This window comes from Jaculus jaculus, chromosome 20 (assembly GCF_020740685.1).
Source record: "Jaculus jaculus isolate mJacJac1 chromosome 20, mJacJac1.mat.Y.cur, whole genome shotgun sequence".
Lineage (NCBI taxonomy): Eukaryota > Metazoa > Chordata > Mammalia > Rodentia > Dipodidae > Jaculus > Jaculus jaculus.
The window spans coordinates 275,139-295,053 of record NC_059121.1 but is presented as its reverse complement, the minus strand read 5'-3'; the positions used below and the strand labels follow the sequence as shown (position 1 = coordinate 295,053).

The following is a 19,915-nucleotide window of genomic DNA, read 5'->3' as shown; positions in this document are numbered from 1 at the left end:
AAAAATTCCATGCAAAAGTGAAAATAAGGCATTATTATTGAAATATTTGAAAACACTTGCAAGAACATTAAAAATACTTTGTGTTAGGGGACTAATACATAAATAAGATATTGCCTATTTACTTGAAATGTCCTTGTAGCACATTCTGGTAGTGTGTCCACTGGTGGCAGTCCAGGGACCATGCCTTGGCCTGTCAAATGTTTCCTCTTATTCTCTGTGACGTGACCCCATACCCTTTATTTTCTCTTCATGGATGCATGTTTATAAAAACAGAAAAGCTAGCCGGCCAAAGTGGCACACAACCTTTAATCCCAGCCCTTGGGAAGCAGAGGTTGGAGGAACACTGTAAGTTCAAGGCCACCCTGAGACTACATAGTGAATTCCAGGCCAGCCTGGGCTACAGTGAGACCCTATTTCAAAAAAACAAAAATAAAATAAAATAGGCTATCCCTTGTGTAGTGCTTGCTATAGACATAGTTAATTCCTGCTTTCAGAGAGTGGTTTTACCCCAGACAAGTACCCTGTTTCCACACAAAGACAAAGTTTTCATCTTCTGTTCCTTTGCCTGGCAGAAACCAGCACCTCTGTGAGATGCTGGGCCACTGTATTTGAATTGTTTCATGACCCCAAGTACCTTCTTGGTTTTCCTATTTCTCCACCACCTCATTTTTTCCATTATTTTTGCTAGGTTAATAAAAGTGATGCCATTTTATTCTGATAATGTGTTTGTTATTTTTCTCCTTGCTATGACAAAAATATATGTGACAGAAGCAACTTGAGAAAGGAAGGGTTTATTCCACTTCGTGGTTTTAAATTAGGGGTGGCAAGAGTGTGGCAGCATTCAGGGCAACTGGTCACGTTGTGTTGAGGGGTACAGCTCTAAAATACAGAAACTAGCCATTGGAGTATGTTTTCATCCAAGAATGGAAAAACTGTTTCTAGGCGCAGGGCCTGAGAAATAGGAAAACTGAGTCATGGAGTCTTTTACCAAAGAGTGGAATAACTGCTTGTTGTCAGAGCAGCTGAAGTAAGAGAACTGACCCTTGGAGTTACCTAGGGGCCTTTAGAAGCAGCCTGAAGAAAAAGAAACTAACCCTTATGGTTTGTCTAAGCTAAGGACCCACTACATCTGCTGTTGTTGCTGCTCTGATCTTAACATGAACAAGTACTACTATTACATGGCAAAAAACAAGGAACTTTTTGACTGCGACTTAACTTTTTGTTAAAGAAAGGGACTTAGGGGTATGGCCTGTTGAATTCTGCTGATCTAGAGCACGTGTGCACACACACACTCCATTCACTAACACAATCACTTAACCCACCTGTTGTCTTCAACAGATCTGGGACAGTTCTGTGGGCAATTCATGACTGACCTCTTGTCTTCACACATGGTTGGCACTTGTCATGCATGTATGTTTGTTCAGGGCCGAGAGCCCATCCAGACCACTGAGGACGCTGGGCAGAGAGCAGAGCTTGAGGTCAGTCAGCATCTCTGAATGCTGCTTGTCAGTATCGTCATCTGCACTGTTGAGACCAGAGCGCACCAACACAGAGGAAACCTAGTGACAGAGCATTAAGCAGGTAGAGTATATGGCTCTAAGACTAACGGAATTTAGCATCTCAAAGCAATATTCTCAGAAAGTTATTTGTAGCCAGGCGTGGTGGCGCACACCTTTCATTCCTACATTCTGGAGGCTGAGGTGGGATGACCACTGTGAGTTCGAGGTCAGCCTGGGCTTGAATGAGACCCTGCCTCAAAACATAAAAGCTGGGCTGGAGATGGCTCAGCGCTTGAGGCACTTGCCTGTGAAGCCTAGTGACCCAAGTTTGATTCTCCAGGTCCCCTGTAAACCAGATACACATGGTAGTGTATGCATCTGGAGTTCATTTACAGTGGCTAAAGGCCCTGGCACACCTATTCTCCCTCCATCCCTCCCTCCCCCCTCCCTCCCTCCCTCCCTCTCTCTCTCTCTCTCTCTGTGTGTGTGTGTGTGTGTGTGTGTGTGTGTGTGTGTGTGTGTTTTTCAAGGTAAGGTCTCTCTGGCCCAAGATGACCTAGAATTCACTGTGTCATGTCAGGGTGGCCTGGAAGTCATGGTGATCCTCCTACCTTTGCCTCCCAGGTGCTGGGATTGAAGGCATGTGCCACCATGTTCAGCAGATCATGGTATGTTTTTATTTATGAAAGTTATCAATAAAAGTTTTATAAATTAATAAACAAAATGACATCATGACAAGTGTCCCCAAAGCTAACTTGATAGACTTGGGGATTTGATAGACTCTCAAGTGCTGAGACTAAAGGTGTGAACCACCACACCAGCACAATCCTGTCTGATACAATAGTCCTTTAGATTGCTGGGAAGGGGTCTTAGAGTGTGGGGAGAAGACACAGAGCTGCCCATGAGGGAACCTCAGCTCACTTAGAGTTCTCTTAGGGGGTCAGAATTCTTTATCTCCTAGAAATTTTGTGCTTGAGATAAGAAAATACATGGTGATGCCCTTGTCTGTCATTCATAAATCTGTTAACTCGGGGTTTGCTCACTTTAACGTAGGAGTTGTGAGTAGAGCCTCTCAAAAACTGACAGAGTACACGAGTTATAAGACGATGTGGATGCTTCCTCGCGTCCCAGGAGCACAAGTGACAGTGAGTGAAGCTAGGTTATTTCTTTTATAAAATCTGAATTATGAACCTGTCAATGACAAATCTGAATTACATTCAAGGTATCATATAAAAAATTAAGATTGTGTTCAGAGGTTGTTAAATTATGACATTCTAGTTGATTCTAAGCCATAGTTAAATCTGGTTGTTGCTTGCTTTTTATGGTCCTTATTCTGTCTCAGTAAAATCTGAGAAGTACATTCTAACAATGCTTTAGCAATCTTAGACAACAGAGAAAATAAAAAAAAAAAAACTAGGGCTGGAAAGATGGTTCAGTGGTTAAGGTGCTTGCCTGCAATGCCTAAGGACCCAGGTTCGATTCCCCAGCACGTACTTAAGTCAGATACACAAGGTGGTCCATGGGTCTGAAGTTTGTGCAGTGGCTGGAGGCCCTGAAGGGTCCATTCTCTCTCTGTCCTTGTCTTTCTTTCTTAAATAAATAAATAAATAGATTTTAAAAGAAAGGAAACCAAACTATAAGCTGTTGTCATTCTCCTTTCCCTTGTCACAGATTCCATTGGCCATTTTTTTGCCTCAGGGAAGCTCTGGAGGACACATGGTTTAAACCTGCTTGGGATCTAAGACAAGTGGGTGGGTGAACAACACTTTCTCCGAAACCAGCTTACCGTGAATTTAAACAGCATGTGGCAATTTATTAATGTAATTTACATAACAGTGAGGTAGAAAAATGGGAAAGGGAGAGTGAAAATTTCAATATGTTGACATTGATTTAAAGTCTACAGCCATGTGTGACACTTTTATTTAGTTAGAAAAGCAAGTCCCTGAAAGATGGTGGATCTTAGTGATGGATAGGACAAGACTGAATAATTTGTTGAGCTTGAACATGTGGTAATTGGAATTGTTTTTGTAAGGCTTTTGGTACTTGGTGGAAAAATGAATGAAAAGAAATTGCTTGATGAGAGAGACATAACTAGGTGGTCTGTGGCATGATGCCTTCTGTAAGGGGACCAAAACATTTTGTATGAGAATACGTTGAATAAAAACAAAATCATTTCTTGGAGAATGGAATTTCAAAGGGGAAAGTGTGGGGGTGGGGAGGGAGGGAATTACCATGGGATATATTTTATAATCATGGAAAATGTTAATAAAAATTAAAAAATAAAAATTTTAAAAAATCATTTCTTTTATGGAGAAGGCATTGAATACAAGTAAAGACTGATAATAAAAAGGAGTCAGCCGGGTGTGGTAGCACATGTCTTTAATCCCAGCACCAAAGAGGCACAGATAGGAGAATGGCTGTGAGTTTGAGGCCAGCCTCATACTACATAGTGAATTCTAGGCCAGCTTGAGCTAGAGCAAGACCCTACCTCCAAAAAACAAAACAAAATCAAAAGGTATGAGCCACAGTAGCTTTAAATAATTAAAGTCTGTAAGCTAATAAAAAGATTGGTTAGAGAATTGTTTAAAAGCAAAAAGATCCAGGCTCACACCTTTAATCCCAGCGCTTGAGAGGCAGAGGTAGGAGGATCACAGTGAATTGGAGGCCACCCTGAAACTACATAGTAAATTCCAGGTCAGCCTGGGCTACAGCGAGACCCTACTTCAGAAAAAAAGAAAGAATAAATTGAGAGGTGAGTCCAGGTGTCCACACAAGAGCTCCTTTGGTAGCACTGGAGCTACTCACTGTAGCTGTTGTAAAGCAAGAGGGGTCAAGGTACGGGGAGTTTAGACTACCCTCCCTTAGGGGACATAAATGTTGTACAGAGATCTTGTACAAGCTTCCACTTACCAGATTTTTTTTTATTTACTTTTGAGAGAGACAGAGAGAGTGGGTGTGCCAGGGCCTTTCAGCCTCTGTAAATGAACTCCAGATGCATTCACCCCTTGTGCACATGTGTGACATTGCACGCTTACATCACTGTGCATCTGGCTATGTGGGACCTGGAGTTTCAAACTTGGCAGGTAAGTGCCTTAACCGCAGAGCCATCTCTCCAGCCCAAGATTTTTTTTTTCTTAATGTTAAAAATAGTAATCTAGAGAGATAGCTCCGCGGTTAAGGCACTTGCCTGCCAAGCCTGGTGACCCAGGTTTAATTCCCCAGTGCCCAAATAAGCCAGATGTGCAGAGTGGCACATGCATCTAGAGTTTGCAGTAGCTGGAGCCCTTGTACACACATGCCTCTCTCTCTTTCTCTCTGTCTCTTTGCTTGCAAATAAATAACTAAAATATTTTAAACAGACTTTTAAAAATAGTAGTATTGCAGTTACTGAAGAAGGGTTCTATATGGCCAGTTTAAAGCTTAAAGCTATACTTTTATTCATTGTAAATGGCTTAACTTGTCCCCCTTAATTGACTATTGGTCTACCAAGGAAGGGGGGGACTTTTAACCAAGAAAGTAGGTGGATGTATGTTTGCCAGTGGCCCCTAGGAAAAATGATTTTCTGCTACAGAGATCTCACAGCCCCATTGTGACAGAAGATCACACACTACCCCAGAGGGAGAAAATCAGAGGTACACTGTATGGCTGAAAAGTGACAGTTTACTTTGAAACACTGCACATAAGATGTCACCACTTTGAAGAGTATTACTGTTGCTACCAAGTTGAGTATCTAAAGAGGAGATTGCAGACACCAACCAAGAGGTCAAGATTGTTGATTTGTTGATAGATACATCTTCACCAGTGTCTGTAATTTGCTTTATAGGAACCTGATTGACCAAAATTGTAATTTAAGGCCTATCGAGAGACAGACTTGAGAACTGGAGAGACGGCTTAGCAGTTAAAGCGCTTGCCTGGAAAGCCTAAGGACCCAGATTCCCCAGTGTCCTCATAAGCCAAAGGCGCAAAAAGGTGTGTGCATCTGGAGTGCGTTTGTAGTGGCTGGAGGCCCTGGCATGCCATTTCTCTATCTGCCCCCACTTTCTCTCGTAAATAAGTATTTTTTAAAAGAGAGATAGACTTGAATCCAGTAAGCATCAGCGACACTAAGATTTTGGCAGCTAAGGTCAAACACTGGGGAGACTTAAGACAGAGTAAGAAGTAACTGAGCCAACTAAATCAGAGCTGGAATTCCTGGAAGTGAATGAGAATAAATCCTAATATAAATTTGACCCATATACTCTGAATCAGTAACATCTGGGCAGACAGAAATTCCTCTTACAGTCCAATTTGATTTTCCTAAAAGTAACTAAAGCATGTTAACAGAAGAGACCCACCTTGTCCCTTCACTCAGCCAAGGTTTGGGCAAGCTAGGTCTCATTAAGGCACCTCTGATAAGCATTTCACATGTTCTCAAATGAAGGGGCATCAGGGGAAAGGAGCTCTGGTGGCCAAAGTTCAGCCTGAGATTTCTCCTTGAATGACTCCTACGTGTGTGTGTGTGTGTGTGTGTGTGTGTGTGTGTGTGTGTGTGTGTTTTTGATGTTTTCAAGATAGGGTCTCACTCTAGCCCAGGCTGATCTGAAAATGTCTGTAGTCACAGGCTGGCCTCAAGCTCACAGCGATCTTCATACTTCTGCCTGTCAAGTGCTGGTATTAAAGGTGTGCACCATCATGCCCAGTTCCCCTTTTTACATGGTTGTAAACTTAGCCAAATTTCACTTCACAGAGCTAAATACTTTAATCTTATTAGTCTTATTTTATTAACGCAATTGATCATCAATTTTTCTCGAGTTTAAATCTAATGTTCCATGGTTGAGATACTAAGGACAGATATTTTTGTTGTTGTTGTTTGTTTGGCTTGTTTTTATGTTTGTTTGTTTTTTTCTCAAGGTATGGTCTCGCTTTAGCCCAGGCTGAACTGGAATTCACTATGTAGTCTCAGGCTGACCTCAAACTCACTGCGATCCTCCTACCTCTGCCTCCCAAGTGCTGGAATTAAAGGCATGCACTGCCATACCTGGCTAGATCTTTTCAATAATAGCAAAACGGGGCTGGAGAGATGGCTTAGCAGTTAAGGTGCTTGTCTGTGAAGCTAGAGAACCTAGGTTCGATTCCCCAGGACCCACGTAAGCCAGATGCACAGATGGCACATGCATCTGAAGTTCGTTTGCAGTGGCTGGAGACCCTGGTGCACCCATTCTCTGTCTCTCTTCTCTCTGTCTCTGTGCTTGCAAATGAATAAATAAAATACCAAAGCATTTATAAGTTTATTTTAATGTTTTATCTCCAAACCCCTTACATAATGCCCATAGTCACTGTATAGGCATGAGTCTCCGGATGAGTGTTTCCCTGACTTAATAGCTCCCATAAATAATCTGGGAAGGGGGAATGTTTCCCTTAGCAATGGCAGAAGCTGTTGTAAACAGGTGGCCACTGCTGCAGCAACAGAAGCAAAATTAGTTTGATCAGAAAGACGGGCAGGCACCGTCACAGGCCGTGGGTGAAGATGTCACACTCATTTAATTTGATCAGAAAGACTAGCAGGCGCTGTCACAGGCCGTGGGTGAAGACCCCACACTCATTTAATTTGATCAGAAAGACTGACAGGTACCGTCACAGGCTGTGGATGAAGATGTCACACTCATTTAATTTGATCTGAAAGACCGGCGGGCACCATCTTTTTTTTAAAAGGAGAGGTGTTCTGCTGTAGAAATCCAGGGGCATACACTAAAGTGTTCAAACAAAGTTCAAGGAAAGAGAAGAGGAGCAGAGTTGTCTCCTAAGATCTCCCATTCTCCTGGTCCCTGAGAACCTGCACAGCTTGTGATGACTCCTCAGGGACCTCCCACTCTCCTTAGAACGTGCACAGCTCGTGATGACCCCTTAGGGATCTCCCACTCCTCCCCGAGAACATGCACAGCTCATGACAACCCCTCAGAGATCTCCCACTCTCCTTTTCTCTGAGAACCTGCACAGCTCATGACAACTCAGGGATCTACCACTCTTTGAGAACCTGCACAGCTCATGATACAACTCAGGGATCTCCCACTCTCCTTCTCCCCAAGAATGTACACAGCTCATGACAACCCCGTAGGGATCTCCCACTCTCCTTCTCTCTGAGATCCTGCACAGCTCGTGATGAAGACTCAGGGATCTCCCACTCTCCTTCTCTCCAAGAATGTACACAGCTCATGACAACCCCTTAGGGATCTCCCAGTCTCCCTCTGAGAACCTGCACAGCTCATGACAACCCCTCAGGGATTTCCCACTCTCCTCCCCAAGAACCTGCACAGCTCATGACGACCCCTCAAGGATCTCCCGCTCTTCTTCTGAGAACCTGCACAGCTCATGAAGACCCCTCAGGGATCTCCCACTCTCCTCCCCAAGAACGTGCACAGCTCATGACGACCCCTCAAGGATCTCCCGCTCTCCTTCTGAGAACCTGCACAGCTCATGACCACCCCTCAGGGATTTCTCACTCTCCTCCCCGAGAACCTGCACAGCTCATGATGACCCCTCAGGGATCTCCCACTGTCCTTTCCCCGGGAACCTGCACAGCCCATGACGACTCCTCAGCTCCCCTTATTTGAAGTGGAGATGCCAGACATGGCTTGTGCAGTTTGCCTGAGGAAAAGGAAAGGTAAATACACCCAGGTGTCACCTTCCCCACACCAACTTCTTAAGTCACAAGTCTGTTTCTTGTCTGTCATACTAAAAATCACAAATTGCTGCCATCAAAACAAAGTGTTATTAATGGGTGTGATATTTGCTGGCATTTAGGAAACAGTCTTACGTTAGTAGAGCTAGTGCCAGTGCATGTGGCTCTTGCACATTCATGAGTACAACATCTGACGGGTCACAGTGATGGTGATCCTGCAGCTCATACAGACACACACGAATAACACATATGACCTTGGGAGTACTGAGGAGAGCTCATCGGCTGAGCTGTTTACTGAGTCTTGCCATCTATTAAGCATAAACATCTTGCTCATTCTTTAGGTTTTGTCTTGTGGCTAATGGGCATGGTGATAAACGTCCATTCAGATCATATCCTGCGGAATCTCAGAAAGCCCGGGGAGACTGGATACAAAATACCCAGGGGTACGTACTGAGTAAACAACCTTTCTCCACAGTCATGGGTTTTTTTTGTTTGTTTGTTTGTTTGTTTTGTTTTTCGAGGTAGGGTCTCACTCTGGTCCAGGCTGACCTGGAATTAACTCTGTAGTCTCAGGGTGGCCTTGAACTCATGGCAATCCTCCTACCTCTGCCTCCCGAGTGCTGGGATTAAAGGTGTGTGCCACCATGCCTGGCTCACAGTCATGTTTAGTCATGGTGTGTTAGCTGCATGTTGTCAGCTTGCACAGTGTTGGTGTGGTAGTTTGAATAGATGGCCCCAATATATTTAGTGTTTTATTAGTTTGTAGTTTGCGTCTGCAGCCACCTGGCTGGAGGTGGTGTCACTAGGTGGATCTTAAGGTGTGGTGGTGGGGTTGAGATTTCCATCTAAAGATATGCAAAGTGTGCTAGCTGGAGTTCCTAAAGTGTGCTATACCATGTGGATTTTGGGTCTTAGACTTGTCCTTCCCTCCCTCCTTCCCTCCCTCCTCCCCCCCCCCAATAAGGAACGTCCCATGGATCTGTAAGCTTTGATAAACCTTCCTCCATAACTGTGTCTGGTTTGGACGTTCAGCAAACCTCAAGTTTTCTGCTACACTTGGTTAGCTGTCTGTTTTCACTGGGAGTCATTTTCATGACTTTTCTTGGATTAAGGAAAGGAGCAATTTTAGCTCTTGGGGAGGTGATTGGGCAGAAAGAAGTATATTTTGGTGGTAGGACAAGGAAAACTAAAAGGCCTGGAGAGTCGGAGACTTCCACTTCCCTGATGGATCCTCCTCTTAGAGCTATACAAAGTGTTTGGAATCGCTTAGACAAACTGTTTTTTTAATGCACTTCTGTACTATGAAGAAAAATATCATTAAGGGTATTGTGAATCAGAAGAACACCATGTGAGAATGTGTGACCTGTAGTTCCTTGTGCTCACTTGTAGCTCAGATACATCACCCTTGGGTGGTGGATTAAGTTCCATGTGGTCCTGGTGTGACACAATCAGTGATCTGGCAGCTGAAGCCTCAAATGAGCCATTGGTTCAGTTTTAAAGTGAGCATTTACAATGCTTTAGAAAGGGGCGGTGGCAGGCTGGGGAGATGGCTCCATGGTTAAGTGCACTTGCTGCTTAAGCATAAGGGCCTCTTGGACTGAACGCCACCAGGTTCTACTCTGAAGATCCACATAAAAATGCAGCTGTGGCTAGCTGGGCATGGTGACACATACTTTATTCTGAGCACTCAAGGCACTCCTGGAACTACAGAGTGAGTTCCAGGCTACCCTACCTATAACAAAAAGCTAGGTGAGGCCACACATATTTATATCTCCAGTCTGTGGGAGTATGAGCCGAGACTGGAGAATCTTAGGGGCTCACTGACTGATAGCTCCAGCTCCAGCTTGAGGGAGACCCCTGTCTCAAGGAAATGTGCAATTGAGCAATAGAGAAGGGCACCTGAAGTTCCCTCATGGCCTACTGACATTCATACACCACCCTGCACACACCCTACTACACATACTCTTATGTACACATGGAAGAAAGAGAGGAGGGAGGAAGGAGAAGCAGCATTTATGAGTAGAAGAATAAAATTAATGCCAGAAACACTAAGCAGATGTAGAAATTGATACAGTTTTTAAGATCAAAACAACAATGTAGTTAAGTGGAAAACTTTAATGAGTAAAGCACACGGTAATGCTGAATTTGGACTCCTTTCTACCATGCAGAAATGAAGGTCTGTATACACACACACAAATAAAATCTGTTTATTTAAACTGTGGCCCAGAGAGCCTAGAGCCAGCAGGAAAACCTCCCAGTGGTATGTCACAGTTGTCAACCATACTGTGACAGTGTGTGTACCTGGGAAGGCATAAGGAAACATCCGTTCAACCTCAGGTAGGGCACCAGGCCACAGGCCAAAGAACAAGTGCACCCAAGACCAGCTTAGCAGTCCAGTGAGTTTACTGGGGTTAGTTAACAAGAGCATGGGTGACCCAAGGGTAGTTTAATCACCACAGAGCACTCACAGACCCTGGATCACTGAAGCTCAGGCAGCTGGGCTGGTTGGAGAGTCTCTGCTGTCCGAACTTGTTGCTGCTCATGGGATTTCAAGACAGAGCCTTGCGAATCTTGTAACTTTCAGGAGCTTCATGAGCCTCTTAAGATATTTGAGCATCCTGGGTCTCCGTATTCCAGCTGCTTCCTGGGGCTTGTATGTCTTGTGTCCTTCTTGAGTCTTACCAGCCTCCCTCTAGGAAGGAGTGTTTCCATTTGGAGGAAATAGCTACACAGCACAGGTGGAATTGATGAGGGGTTTTGAGGGCCCTGGAAGGGCTGTTGATGACCAGCCCAGCCTTGGATGGAAGAGATAGATATTCCTTAGGTCCTGGGTTAAGAGCAGATAGTCTCCAAAAAGGCCATCTTCTGTAGAGTTTGAAGTGCACAGGCCTGACCCTGCCTCCTGCCCACATTCACATCTGTGTGGTGAATACCTGGCTGTAGGTCCCTGGCCAGTGCTCATCATCAGTGTTGAAGTGGAGCAAGGCATGAGCCCCAGGAAGCAGACTGGAAAGATTCCGAAAGTACATATGCCACAGACCTGAGGAACACCGCATCTAAGGCACAGGGCATTCTGTGCTCATAACTGTGACTGAATGCCTGGAAAGAAGCAATTAAATGGGGGAAGGATTTGTTTTGCCTTGTGGTTTGAGAGTGTCCAGTCTGTCATGGCAGAGAAGGTCTGGCGAGTTCCTGGTGGTGGGAATGAATGGCTGGCATCCCTCACATTTTTGTGGGCTGTGCAGAGATCTGGCTGGAAGCAGGGCTTGGCTGCAAGTCTGTAGCCTGCCCCAGTACCCACTGCCTCAGGCTAGGCCCACTTCTTAAAGGTTCTGCAACGTCCAAACAGGGTGCCGCCATCTGGGGACCAGGTGCTCAAGCCCATGAGCCTGTAGGTTCATATTCCTCACTCCAGAGCACACAGGATCCCAGGGAGGGCCCTGCCTGCCCAGCCAGACTGCTCTCCCAGAAGCACCGGAATGCCACTTGGCATATTCAAACCTACAGAACAAGAAAGGTAAAGTTACAAGACTTTGCCACCATACTATGAGGACAGCAAAACCTACCTGAGCAGAAGCCTGTCACAGAGCAGAGGAAAACTATGTCAGACTGCCCACGTGATTGCATGAAAATGGGGGAAGCACTCGCAGTGTCCATACCTGCCAGCCAAGGACAGCACCTCTTCACTTGGCTCACTTTGTTGCCTTAAGGGAGACCCCAGTGGGCCGCATCCTGTACTCAGGAGGTAACCACCACCCTTCTCTGCAGCAAGTGCTTCCTATGAGCCTCGGCAGCTTGGAGCATGGGACAAGCCAAAGTTCTGAGGCCAGAGGCTGTGGCTTCCAGTTGGCAGGAGACACACCCCCCCCCCCCCCCCCCCCCCGTGGCACTGGGAAGGCGTTTGTACATCTTCTGGGTCTGTCAGAGGCAGGTGAGCAGTGGCAGCGGTAAAAGCAAAAAGAACCACCACCACCACACAACAAGCCCCAGGTACACAGAAGGGACAAAGACAACTATAGACAGCAGGGAAAGACCATGTGCACACGGCTCCAGAGAAGCAGACACGAGACAAAGCATGGGACTGAACCCATGCCTGACAAGTGGCTCCAGGAAGCCTTTGTGTAGAGCTCAAGTCACCTCGCAAGAGGGGCTGGGTGGGGCTGACAGGAAGCGGTGGTGCCACACCGCGGGACTCCTCTGCTGTGTGGCCACTCGGCTTCCTGAGGTATGCCCAGGGGAAGGCAGAGGCCTATCTGGTCATCTCTCAAGTACTGACTGCCAGCAAGACCAAGGCACGGGATGTGCTCACTGTGTGTATGACAGCTTTGTGGTAGTCTTGAACTGGCCACCTCCCTGCATGCTGCTTCAGGAGGCTTTTCCACCTGGCATGGTCACATTCCTCATACATATGCCAAGGCCAGGAAAGTGAGGTTACCCAGCACTTCCAGGAGTAAGCAAAGATGCCCAAGTAAGATGAGACTTGGCCACACATGCAATTGCAGATAGGGTGCTCAGTCACTGGGACATGCAGGCCTGTGAACTATGGGTGATGGTGACTTGTCTGGTTTCATGTGTCCGTGTGTGTGTGTGTGTGTGTGTGTGTGTGTGTAATTAAAATGCTTTTTTAAAGAGCAGGGAAAAGAAAGATGGCTCAGTGGTTTAAGACACTTGCAAAGCCTACTGACCCAAGTTCAGTTCCCAAGCCACCCACATAAATCACATACAGAACCTGGTATATCTGGTGTTTGTTTCCTGCTCATGCAAACACATGCACAGAAATAATTTCTGGAGAAAAGGAGTTGGCAGGGGGACTAGAGAGATTGCTTAGTGGTTAAAGTACTTGCCTGTGAAGCCCAAGGACCCAGGTTTGATTTCCCAGTTCCCATGTAAGCCAGATGCCCAAGGTAGCACATGTGTCAAGTTCATTTACAATGGCTAGAGGCCCTCGTGTGCCCATTCTCTCTCTCTCTGTCTTTCTCCCTCTCCCCTCCTCCCCTCCCCCAAATAAATAAAAAGAAATTCTTGCCAGGCATGGTGGCACACGCCTTTAATCCCAGCGCTCAAGACAGAGGTAGGATTGCTGTGAGTTCAAGGCCGACCTGAGACTACATAGTACATTCTAGGTTAGACTGGGCTAGAGTGAGACTCTACCTCAAAAATGAACAAATGAATGAATGGAGCGGGGAAAGATAAGCTACGGCAAAAGGAAACATCTGCTGATACTTTCATGGATTCCTTAACCTCTGGAGACACAGGTTACTTTGATGGGAGTAGCAAAGCTTCGCACTGCTTGGCACCATTTTGGTTCTCTCAGGCAGAAGTGATTGGCAGGAGAAAGGTTTCAGGTGAACATTGCTGACATTTCCTGGAACTGGCTCATTACAGAGAGCACCACTACAATATCTTCTGCATGTACTTAGAGTGACTAAACCCAAGGCCTTTGGGAATTGTCCGAGTCTAATGACGTGCTCTGGTCAGACAAAGACGTTAACCTGTCATGATCTGCTGGCACTTGGGTTGAAGTCTCTGGTCATTGCTGCTGTCTGTGGTTGACCTCCATTTCTGTCCATCCTGACCACAAGCTTACAAAATGGTTGTTACTGGAGTGATTCACAGAAGTGGCATCCAAGTTACTGCAGATTGTATCCATCACCTCGCAACATGTGGGGCGCACAGAGGCCTGAGCCAGATCAGTCCCTTCCTTGTGTAAGCTACTTACACGCTAAGCCACATGGATGCTGCCCGTGCACTAAGGGGCAGATCTCATTTCAGCAAACTGACTGCTAAGGGTGCCGCTAGCCAGTGGTCACCTACCACCAGTTCCCAACCCCAGTCTGATGCGTCTCCATCAAATAATGTCCTCCACACTGCACTCCTGGGGGAAGGCCGCTGATGGGGCTGTGGACAATGGTGCGTCTGGCCCAAACAGGCTCTGCCTTTCAGGGATCCCTCCACCTCAGGGGTTGAGCTGCCAAGGACCCTGGCAATGGACAGTTGATGATGGAGTGTTCTGTAATTTATGTGGAGAATCAAGACAGCTGCAAACACCGGTGAATAAGCATGGCCTGTACCTTGTGACCGTCTCGGTTTGGGGGGATGTCCCTGCAGATGGTCTCTACAGACGTGGGCAGCACACAGATTCCATTATAAGGCATGTTATCTGACATGTTTTCATTTTATCTTATCATGAGAGATGAATTTGTCAGTGAACTCTCATTATTTTGAATTATGCTTTACTTAACACAAAAAAAGAATTCAACATGACCAGTGTCCATACTTCATATCTTCATCAAATAAAAATTCACTTTGCTGTCCCAGGCTCAGCATGACCAAGCTTCTTCCTTCCTGAGAAGTGAATTAACTCCCACCCTAGCAGAGCCCTTTTATTCTCCGATTGACCTGAGCCCAGGGATGGTGGCTTTACTCAGAGCTAAAGTGTGTCTACCCACAGCAGTCTCAGCCTGGCAGACCAAGCGGTCTGCAGCGGGACACAGCAGGCCTCTCCAAGCACCCTGAGCAGCTCCTCCACCTGTCACCAGCCACAAAGCTCCATCTTCAGGGCGACCAGAGGACCTGCCCCTCATTCGCCCTGCCCACTTATACCCAGTAACAGTGTGTTGCTGGGCGTGGTGGCACACGCCTTTAATCCCAGCCCTCGGGAGGCAGAGGTAGGTGGATCTCCATGAGTTCAAGGCCACCCTGAGAATACAGAGTGAATTCCAAGTCAGCCTAGGCTAGAGTGAGACCCTACCTTGAAAAACCAAAAAACAAACAAACAAAAAAAAATGGAGAGTGTGTTGGCCGTAGTTTTCAAGTCTTGGCGTCTTTGCTGTGGCCCTTTCTGTTGCCTAGAATGCTCTTTATCTGTGTTTTCACATTATTAATATTTTTCAGTCTACTCTTCCCACTGAGCTGGTTTGTTTGTGAGGGGAGAGAGAGAATGGACACCCTGGGCCTCTTGCCACTCTCAGTGAACTGCAGTCACATGTGCCACTTTGTAAGTCTGCTTTAGGTGCAGAATCCAACTGTGTCAGCAGGCTTTGCAAGAAAGCACCTTTAACTGCTGAGCCATCTCCCCGGACCCCAGTTAATACTTTTTATTTCACTTATATGCATATTTTTCCATAGGTTTTTTTTTTAAACTTTTTAGTTTCTTATCAACTTAATTAAGTCAGATGGTGCAGAAAGCCTGTAGTTCTCTTACTGCCAGTTACTGTGGGATGACCCTTGCCTGTGCCTGAGATATTGCCTCACCTTCTCAGCAGTCCTGTTTCCTGCCACCCCATCCCAGCAGCCCCCTAACCTGTCCTGAATGTCCCTCTTGTCTGTTACATTTAAGTTCGTGGTTCTAGGTGAGGAAAGGGGCTACCCAAGTGCTACAGCAAGCTGACCCAAAACAGGAGACTTGCATTTCTGAACAAGTACACAGAAGTGGTTATTTCTCTCTCTGCAGGCTGAGGTGAAGGCTCCGTGTCAGCCAGGTTATGCAGCCACCAGCGTCAGGTGGTGGTCTCTCTCTGCTGGCTGAGGTGAGGGCTCCGTGTCAGCCAGGTTCTGCAGCCACCAGCGTCAGGTGGTGGTCTCTCTCTGCTGGCTGAGGTGAGGGCTCCGTGTCAGCCAGGTTCTGCAGCCACCAGCGTCAGGTGGTGGTCTCTCTCTGCTGGCTGAGGTGAAGGCCCCATGTCAGCCAGGTTATGCAGACACCAGCGTCAGGTGGTAGTCTCTCTCTGCTGGCTGAGGTGAGGGCTCCATGTCAGCCAGGTTGTGCAGACACCAGCGTCAGGTGGTGGTCTCTCTCTGCTGGCTGAGCTGAGGGCTCGTGTCATCTAGGTTATGCAGCCACCAGCATCAGGGGGTGGTCTGTATTTCTTGTGTCTGCTTAGGCTAGTTAGTGTGACTACAGAATAGTAAAGTCTTCCCTAAACACTGTACATTTGTGAATCTGGGAAATAGACAGGCATGGTATTTCCATAAAGTCTCCAGATAAGTGTTGCCAGTGTCGCGCAGGTGAGTATTTCATAAGTTCCTCTGAAGTGAATCCCTGTTTTGCTCTATGTTTTTGTGTAGGAGGTCTGTTTGAATACATATCTGCCGCCAACTATTTCGGAGAGATCACGGAGTGGGGTGGCTTTGCACTGGCCAGCTGGTCCCTCCAGAGTGGGGCGTTCGCTTTTTTCACATTTTGTATTTTGGTCACCAGAGCGAAGCAACATCACCAGTAAGTTCTAAAGCACAGTTTTGCATTCCTTATGTTCTTTGACCTCAATACAACTTTTCAGGTTAGTTTTGTTTTGTTTTGTCTTTGTTTAATATTTCATTTACTTACTTAAGAAAGAGAAAGAGAGAGAATGGGCACACCAGGGCCTCTAGCCACTGCATACGAATTCCAGATGCAAGTGCCACCTTGTACATCTGGTTTATGTAGGCAGCAGGACATCAAACCTAGGTCCTTGTGGGCAAGTGCCTTCACCAGTAAGGTAAGCCATCTCTCCAGCCACAGGTTAGTTTTGTAGAAATGCTAATAATTTTTCAGGCTAGGTGGGTTTTTTTGTTCATTTGTTTTTGTGTTTTTTTTGTTTGTTTGTTTTGTTTTTGTTTTTGTTTTTTGAGGTAGGGTTTCCCTCTAGCCCATGCTGATCTGGAACTCACTATGTAGTCTCATGCTAGCCTTGAACTCACAGCAATTCTGTAGTACCTTAGCCTCCCGAGTGCTGGGATTAAAGGTGTGCACCACCATGCCAGGCTCAGGCTAGGTTTTATGGAATGCTAACAATACTTCAGTGGCCAAATCCCACTTTGTGAAAGCTGCATGAGACCCCCAAGGAGAAGGACCTGTATCTGTGAGACAGCTCCCCCACCCCTTTTGCTGATGGCTTAGTTATGAAGTTAGTGTGAAGACTGAGGACTGGGAGCCAAATATGAGTGACCATGGCTCAGGAACACAGATTTAGGTTACCCTACATTCCATGTTCCAACGTGTTAACAATTTCATGAAGGTTTTATAGTTACAGAACAAAGGAAAGTCATAAATCAAGGTACTTTTCAAATGCATTGCCTATCAGACAGTCTAGTTCCAGCAAAGAGGGAAATTTCCACTATAGGCTTCCAATGTTATCTAGTGACATTCTTAGCCCTTAGGTTGGTGGAAGCTGGTGGTCTGTAGTACATTCCAAAAGTCTCATCTGATCTACTGATAGTCACTTAGATGTTCAGTGAGACACTAATGGGGGTGAAAATGGCTATTGAGGGGCTAAAGGTAGCTCAAGGTAATTTGGCTCTGACCTTACAACATTATATCTCTCTGTGAACTGGAGTTTTATCAGTCCATTCTGAATGGAAGGGTTAAGAATGTCATCAGATAACATTGGAAACCTATAGTGGAAATTTCCCCCTTTGCTGGAACCAAACTGTTTGATAGGCAATGCATTTGAGAATTTTACTTCACTGTGGAGATCAGAGAAGCTGGCTTCTCCTTATCTCTCTCTCTCACCTGAAGGAGTTCTCTAGACCTGTTTTTTCACAAACCTGTGCCCCTCCAGGATACAGGCTCTCTTTGCTGACTCCTGAACTTCCAGGTTCTGGTACGCGTCTTTGGCTTTTAATTCTTTAAATTCATAAGACAAGAATCCAGGATACCCTAGTTTATTGGTGTGTTGCCTTATTGTATTGTATTTCCTTGTATTGACAAGGAATCCTAAAATTCCCATTTCAGTAGTAGTTCATGATATGGACAAAACTGAGCCATTTGGAATGGCAAAGTCATTATTGGTTGTAAGCAACTTGGTACTCCCTGTATAAATGAAAAGCATCATTGATCTTGTTAACATCTGTGAAATGTTTAAATGACACGATAGATTGCTTTTTAAATTTTTTTCCTTTCATTTTAGGTGGTACCATGAGAAGTTTGAAGATTACCCAAAACTCAGAAAAATTTTAATTCCATTTCTGTATTAAGAGCCTTCTCGTGGCATTCCTCTAGACACATATAAAATCTTACCTCTCATTTCTCGCTGTTTCATTGTTTTGGGTTATGCTTTTGGGTTTTGCCCTAGTAAACGTGTTGGCTTGTACGATTGTACACTGGGCTCAGCTCAGCTGCAGACAAGGGGTTTGCAACACCCCAGCTCAGGAGCCCCAAGCTCATGGTGTCATAGCTAGTGACTTCTCTAGTTTTGAGTGTGCCTCTTTGAGTGCTGGGATTAAAGACGTGTACCACCACACCTCTTTTTTGCTTTGTTTATTTCAAGGCAGGGTCTCACTCTAGCCCAGGCTACCTGGAACTCACTCTGTAGTCCCAGGCTAGCCTTGAATTTACAGTGATCTTTCAACCTCTGCTTCCTGTGTGCTGGGATTAAAGGCTGTGTCACCACACCTGCTTTAAAACAGTATTTATTTGCCAGTGCACTCAAGGATCAGTCGTGGCACCTGACTGCAATCCCAGCACTAGGGAAGTTGAGGCAGGAGGATCACACACTCAAGACCAAGCTAAGCTGTCTAGTGAAATCCATTATAAAAAAACAAAATGAATTTTTTTAAAAAAGCAGTGCACTAACAGTACCTGAAGATGAGTTCAGTATTAAAATGCACTGCTTATCTAAATTCTGACGTTGAAGAGGGCTCTCCAGCCAGAAGGACCCTGAACTTGGAGGCCCTGTGACACTTAGATGAGGACCCTGCACCCAGCACCACCCAGGACTGCTTCTGCCTTGGCCTGTGTGCTGCTGCCCCTTCTCAGCAGGGCCAGGTGAAGGCAAGGGGAATGTGTGGTGAGCCCCCCGCCCCCGCAGGCACACCTGAAGGCATGAACTGAGCCCGCACACTGTCCACCTTCCTGGGCCCTTCACAACCTGGGCTTCCTCCACGAAGTAGCTTTTAGCAAAAAGCAGTGTTCTTGCAGAACTTTCTTGTCAAATGTACCTTTGTCCTTTTTCTGACCAAGTAATTGTTTGAAAACCTAAAGCAATAAGTCTCTTGAAAACTCAAAAATGGGGCCTAGTGTTGATGGTTCTGGGTACATACATTCTAGATTTCTGTGGCAGAAGTCACAGAAGACCCAGTGATAGTCACTGTGAATTTAACATATATTGGTGTGTGTGTGTTTCCCTCCCTCCCTCCCCCTCCCTCCTCTTCTCCCCTCCTCCTCTCCCTCCCTCCCTCCTTTCTTTCCTCTTCCTCTCCCCTTCCTCCTTTCCTTCCTTCCTTCCTCCTCTTCCCCTTCCTCCTTTCCTTCCTATCTTCCTCCTCTCCCCTCCCTCCCTGTAAGCACTCCCTATCTAGAATGCAGCCCAGGGCTTTGCAGTTGCTAGACAAGTCCACCACCACTGAGTCACACCCAGTCCTTAAAAGAACAACGTGTGTAAACATCTGGACTAGCCCTGGGTTCAGTGCCTGCTTCCCCAGACTTGGGCAGTGCTAAGCAAACCTGTTCTCTGACACTGTACTCCACTTCCTATGCTAAAACCTGTACTTAATCAATTATGTGAATTTTGATGATTAAAGAAATTAATAAAGTTTGAAGTCCAGTTGTTTGTTAGTCTTCATTGTTAGTTGGAACAATCATTTTATCTTCACCTTGTATAGGAGTGACTGTAGTACAGGGAGATGGTTCAGCACTCAAAGGTGTTTGCTTACAACGCCTGCCACCCAGGTTCTGTTCCCCAGCACTCATGTAAAGCCAGATGCACAAGGTGGCATATGTGTCTGGAGATCATTTGCAGTGGCTGGAGGCCCTGACGTGCCCATTCACACACACACACAC

The 19,915-nt window shown here is 45.9% G+C and overlaps 1 protein-coding gene across 2 annotated transcripts in view; it reads left to right on the top strand.

The window, feature by feature from the left end:
* Srd5a1 (steroid 5 alpha-reductase 1) overlaps positions 1 to 19,679 on the top strand; it is a 40,134-nt gene extending 20,455 nt beyond the window's left edge. Inside the window, exons 3-5 of one of the 2 annotated variants that reach the window (XM_004666108.2) lie at positions 8,499 to 8,600; positions 16,225 to 16,375; positions 18,045 to 19,679. In XM_004666108.2, the coding sequence (XP_004666165.2) occupies positions 8,499 to 8,600; positions 16,225 to 16,375; positions 18,045 to 18,111 (320 nt within the window). In that variant the 3' untranslated portion in view covers positions 18,112 to 19,679. The remainder of the gene's footprint in view (positions 1 to 8,498; positions 8,601 to 16,224; positions 16,376 to 18,044) is intronic. The other variant, XM_045138990.1, reaches the window with a different exon arrangement.
* The last annotated feature ends 236 nt before the right edge of the window (positions 19,680 to 19,915 follow it).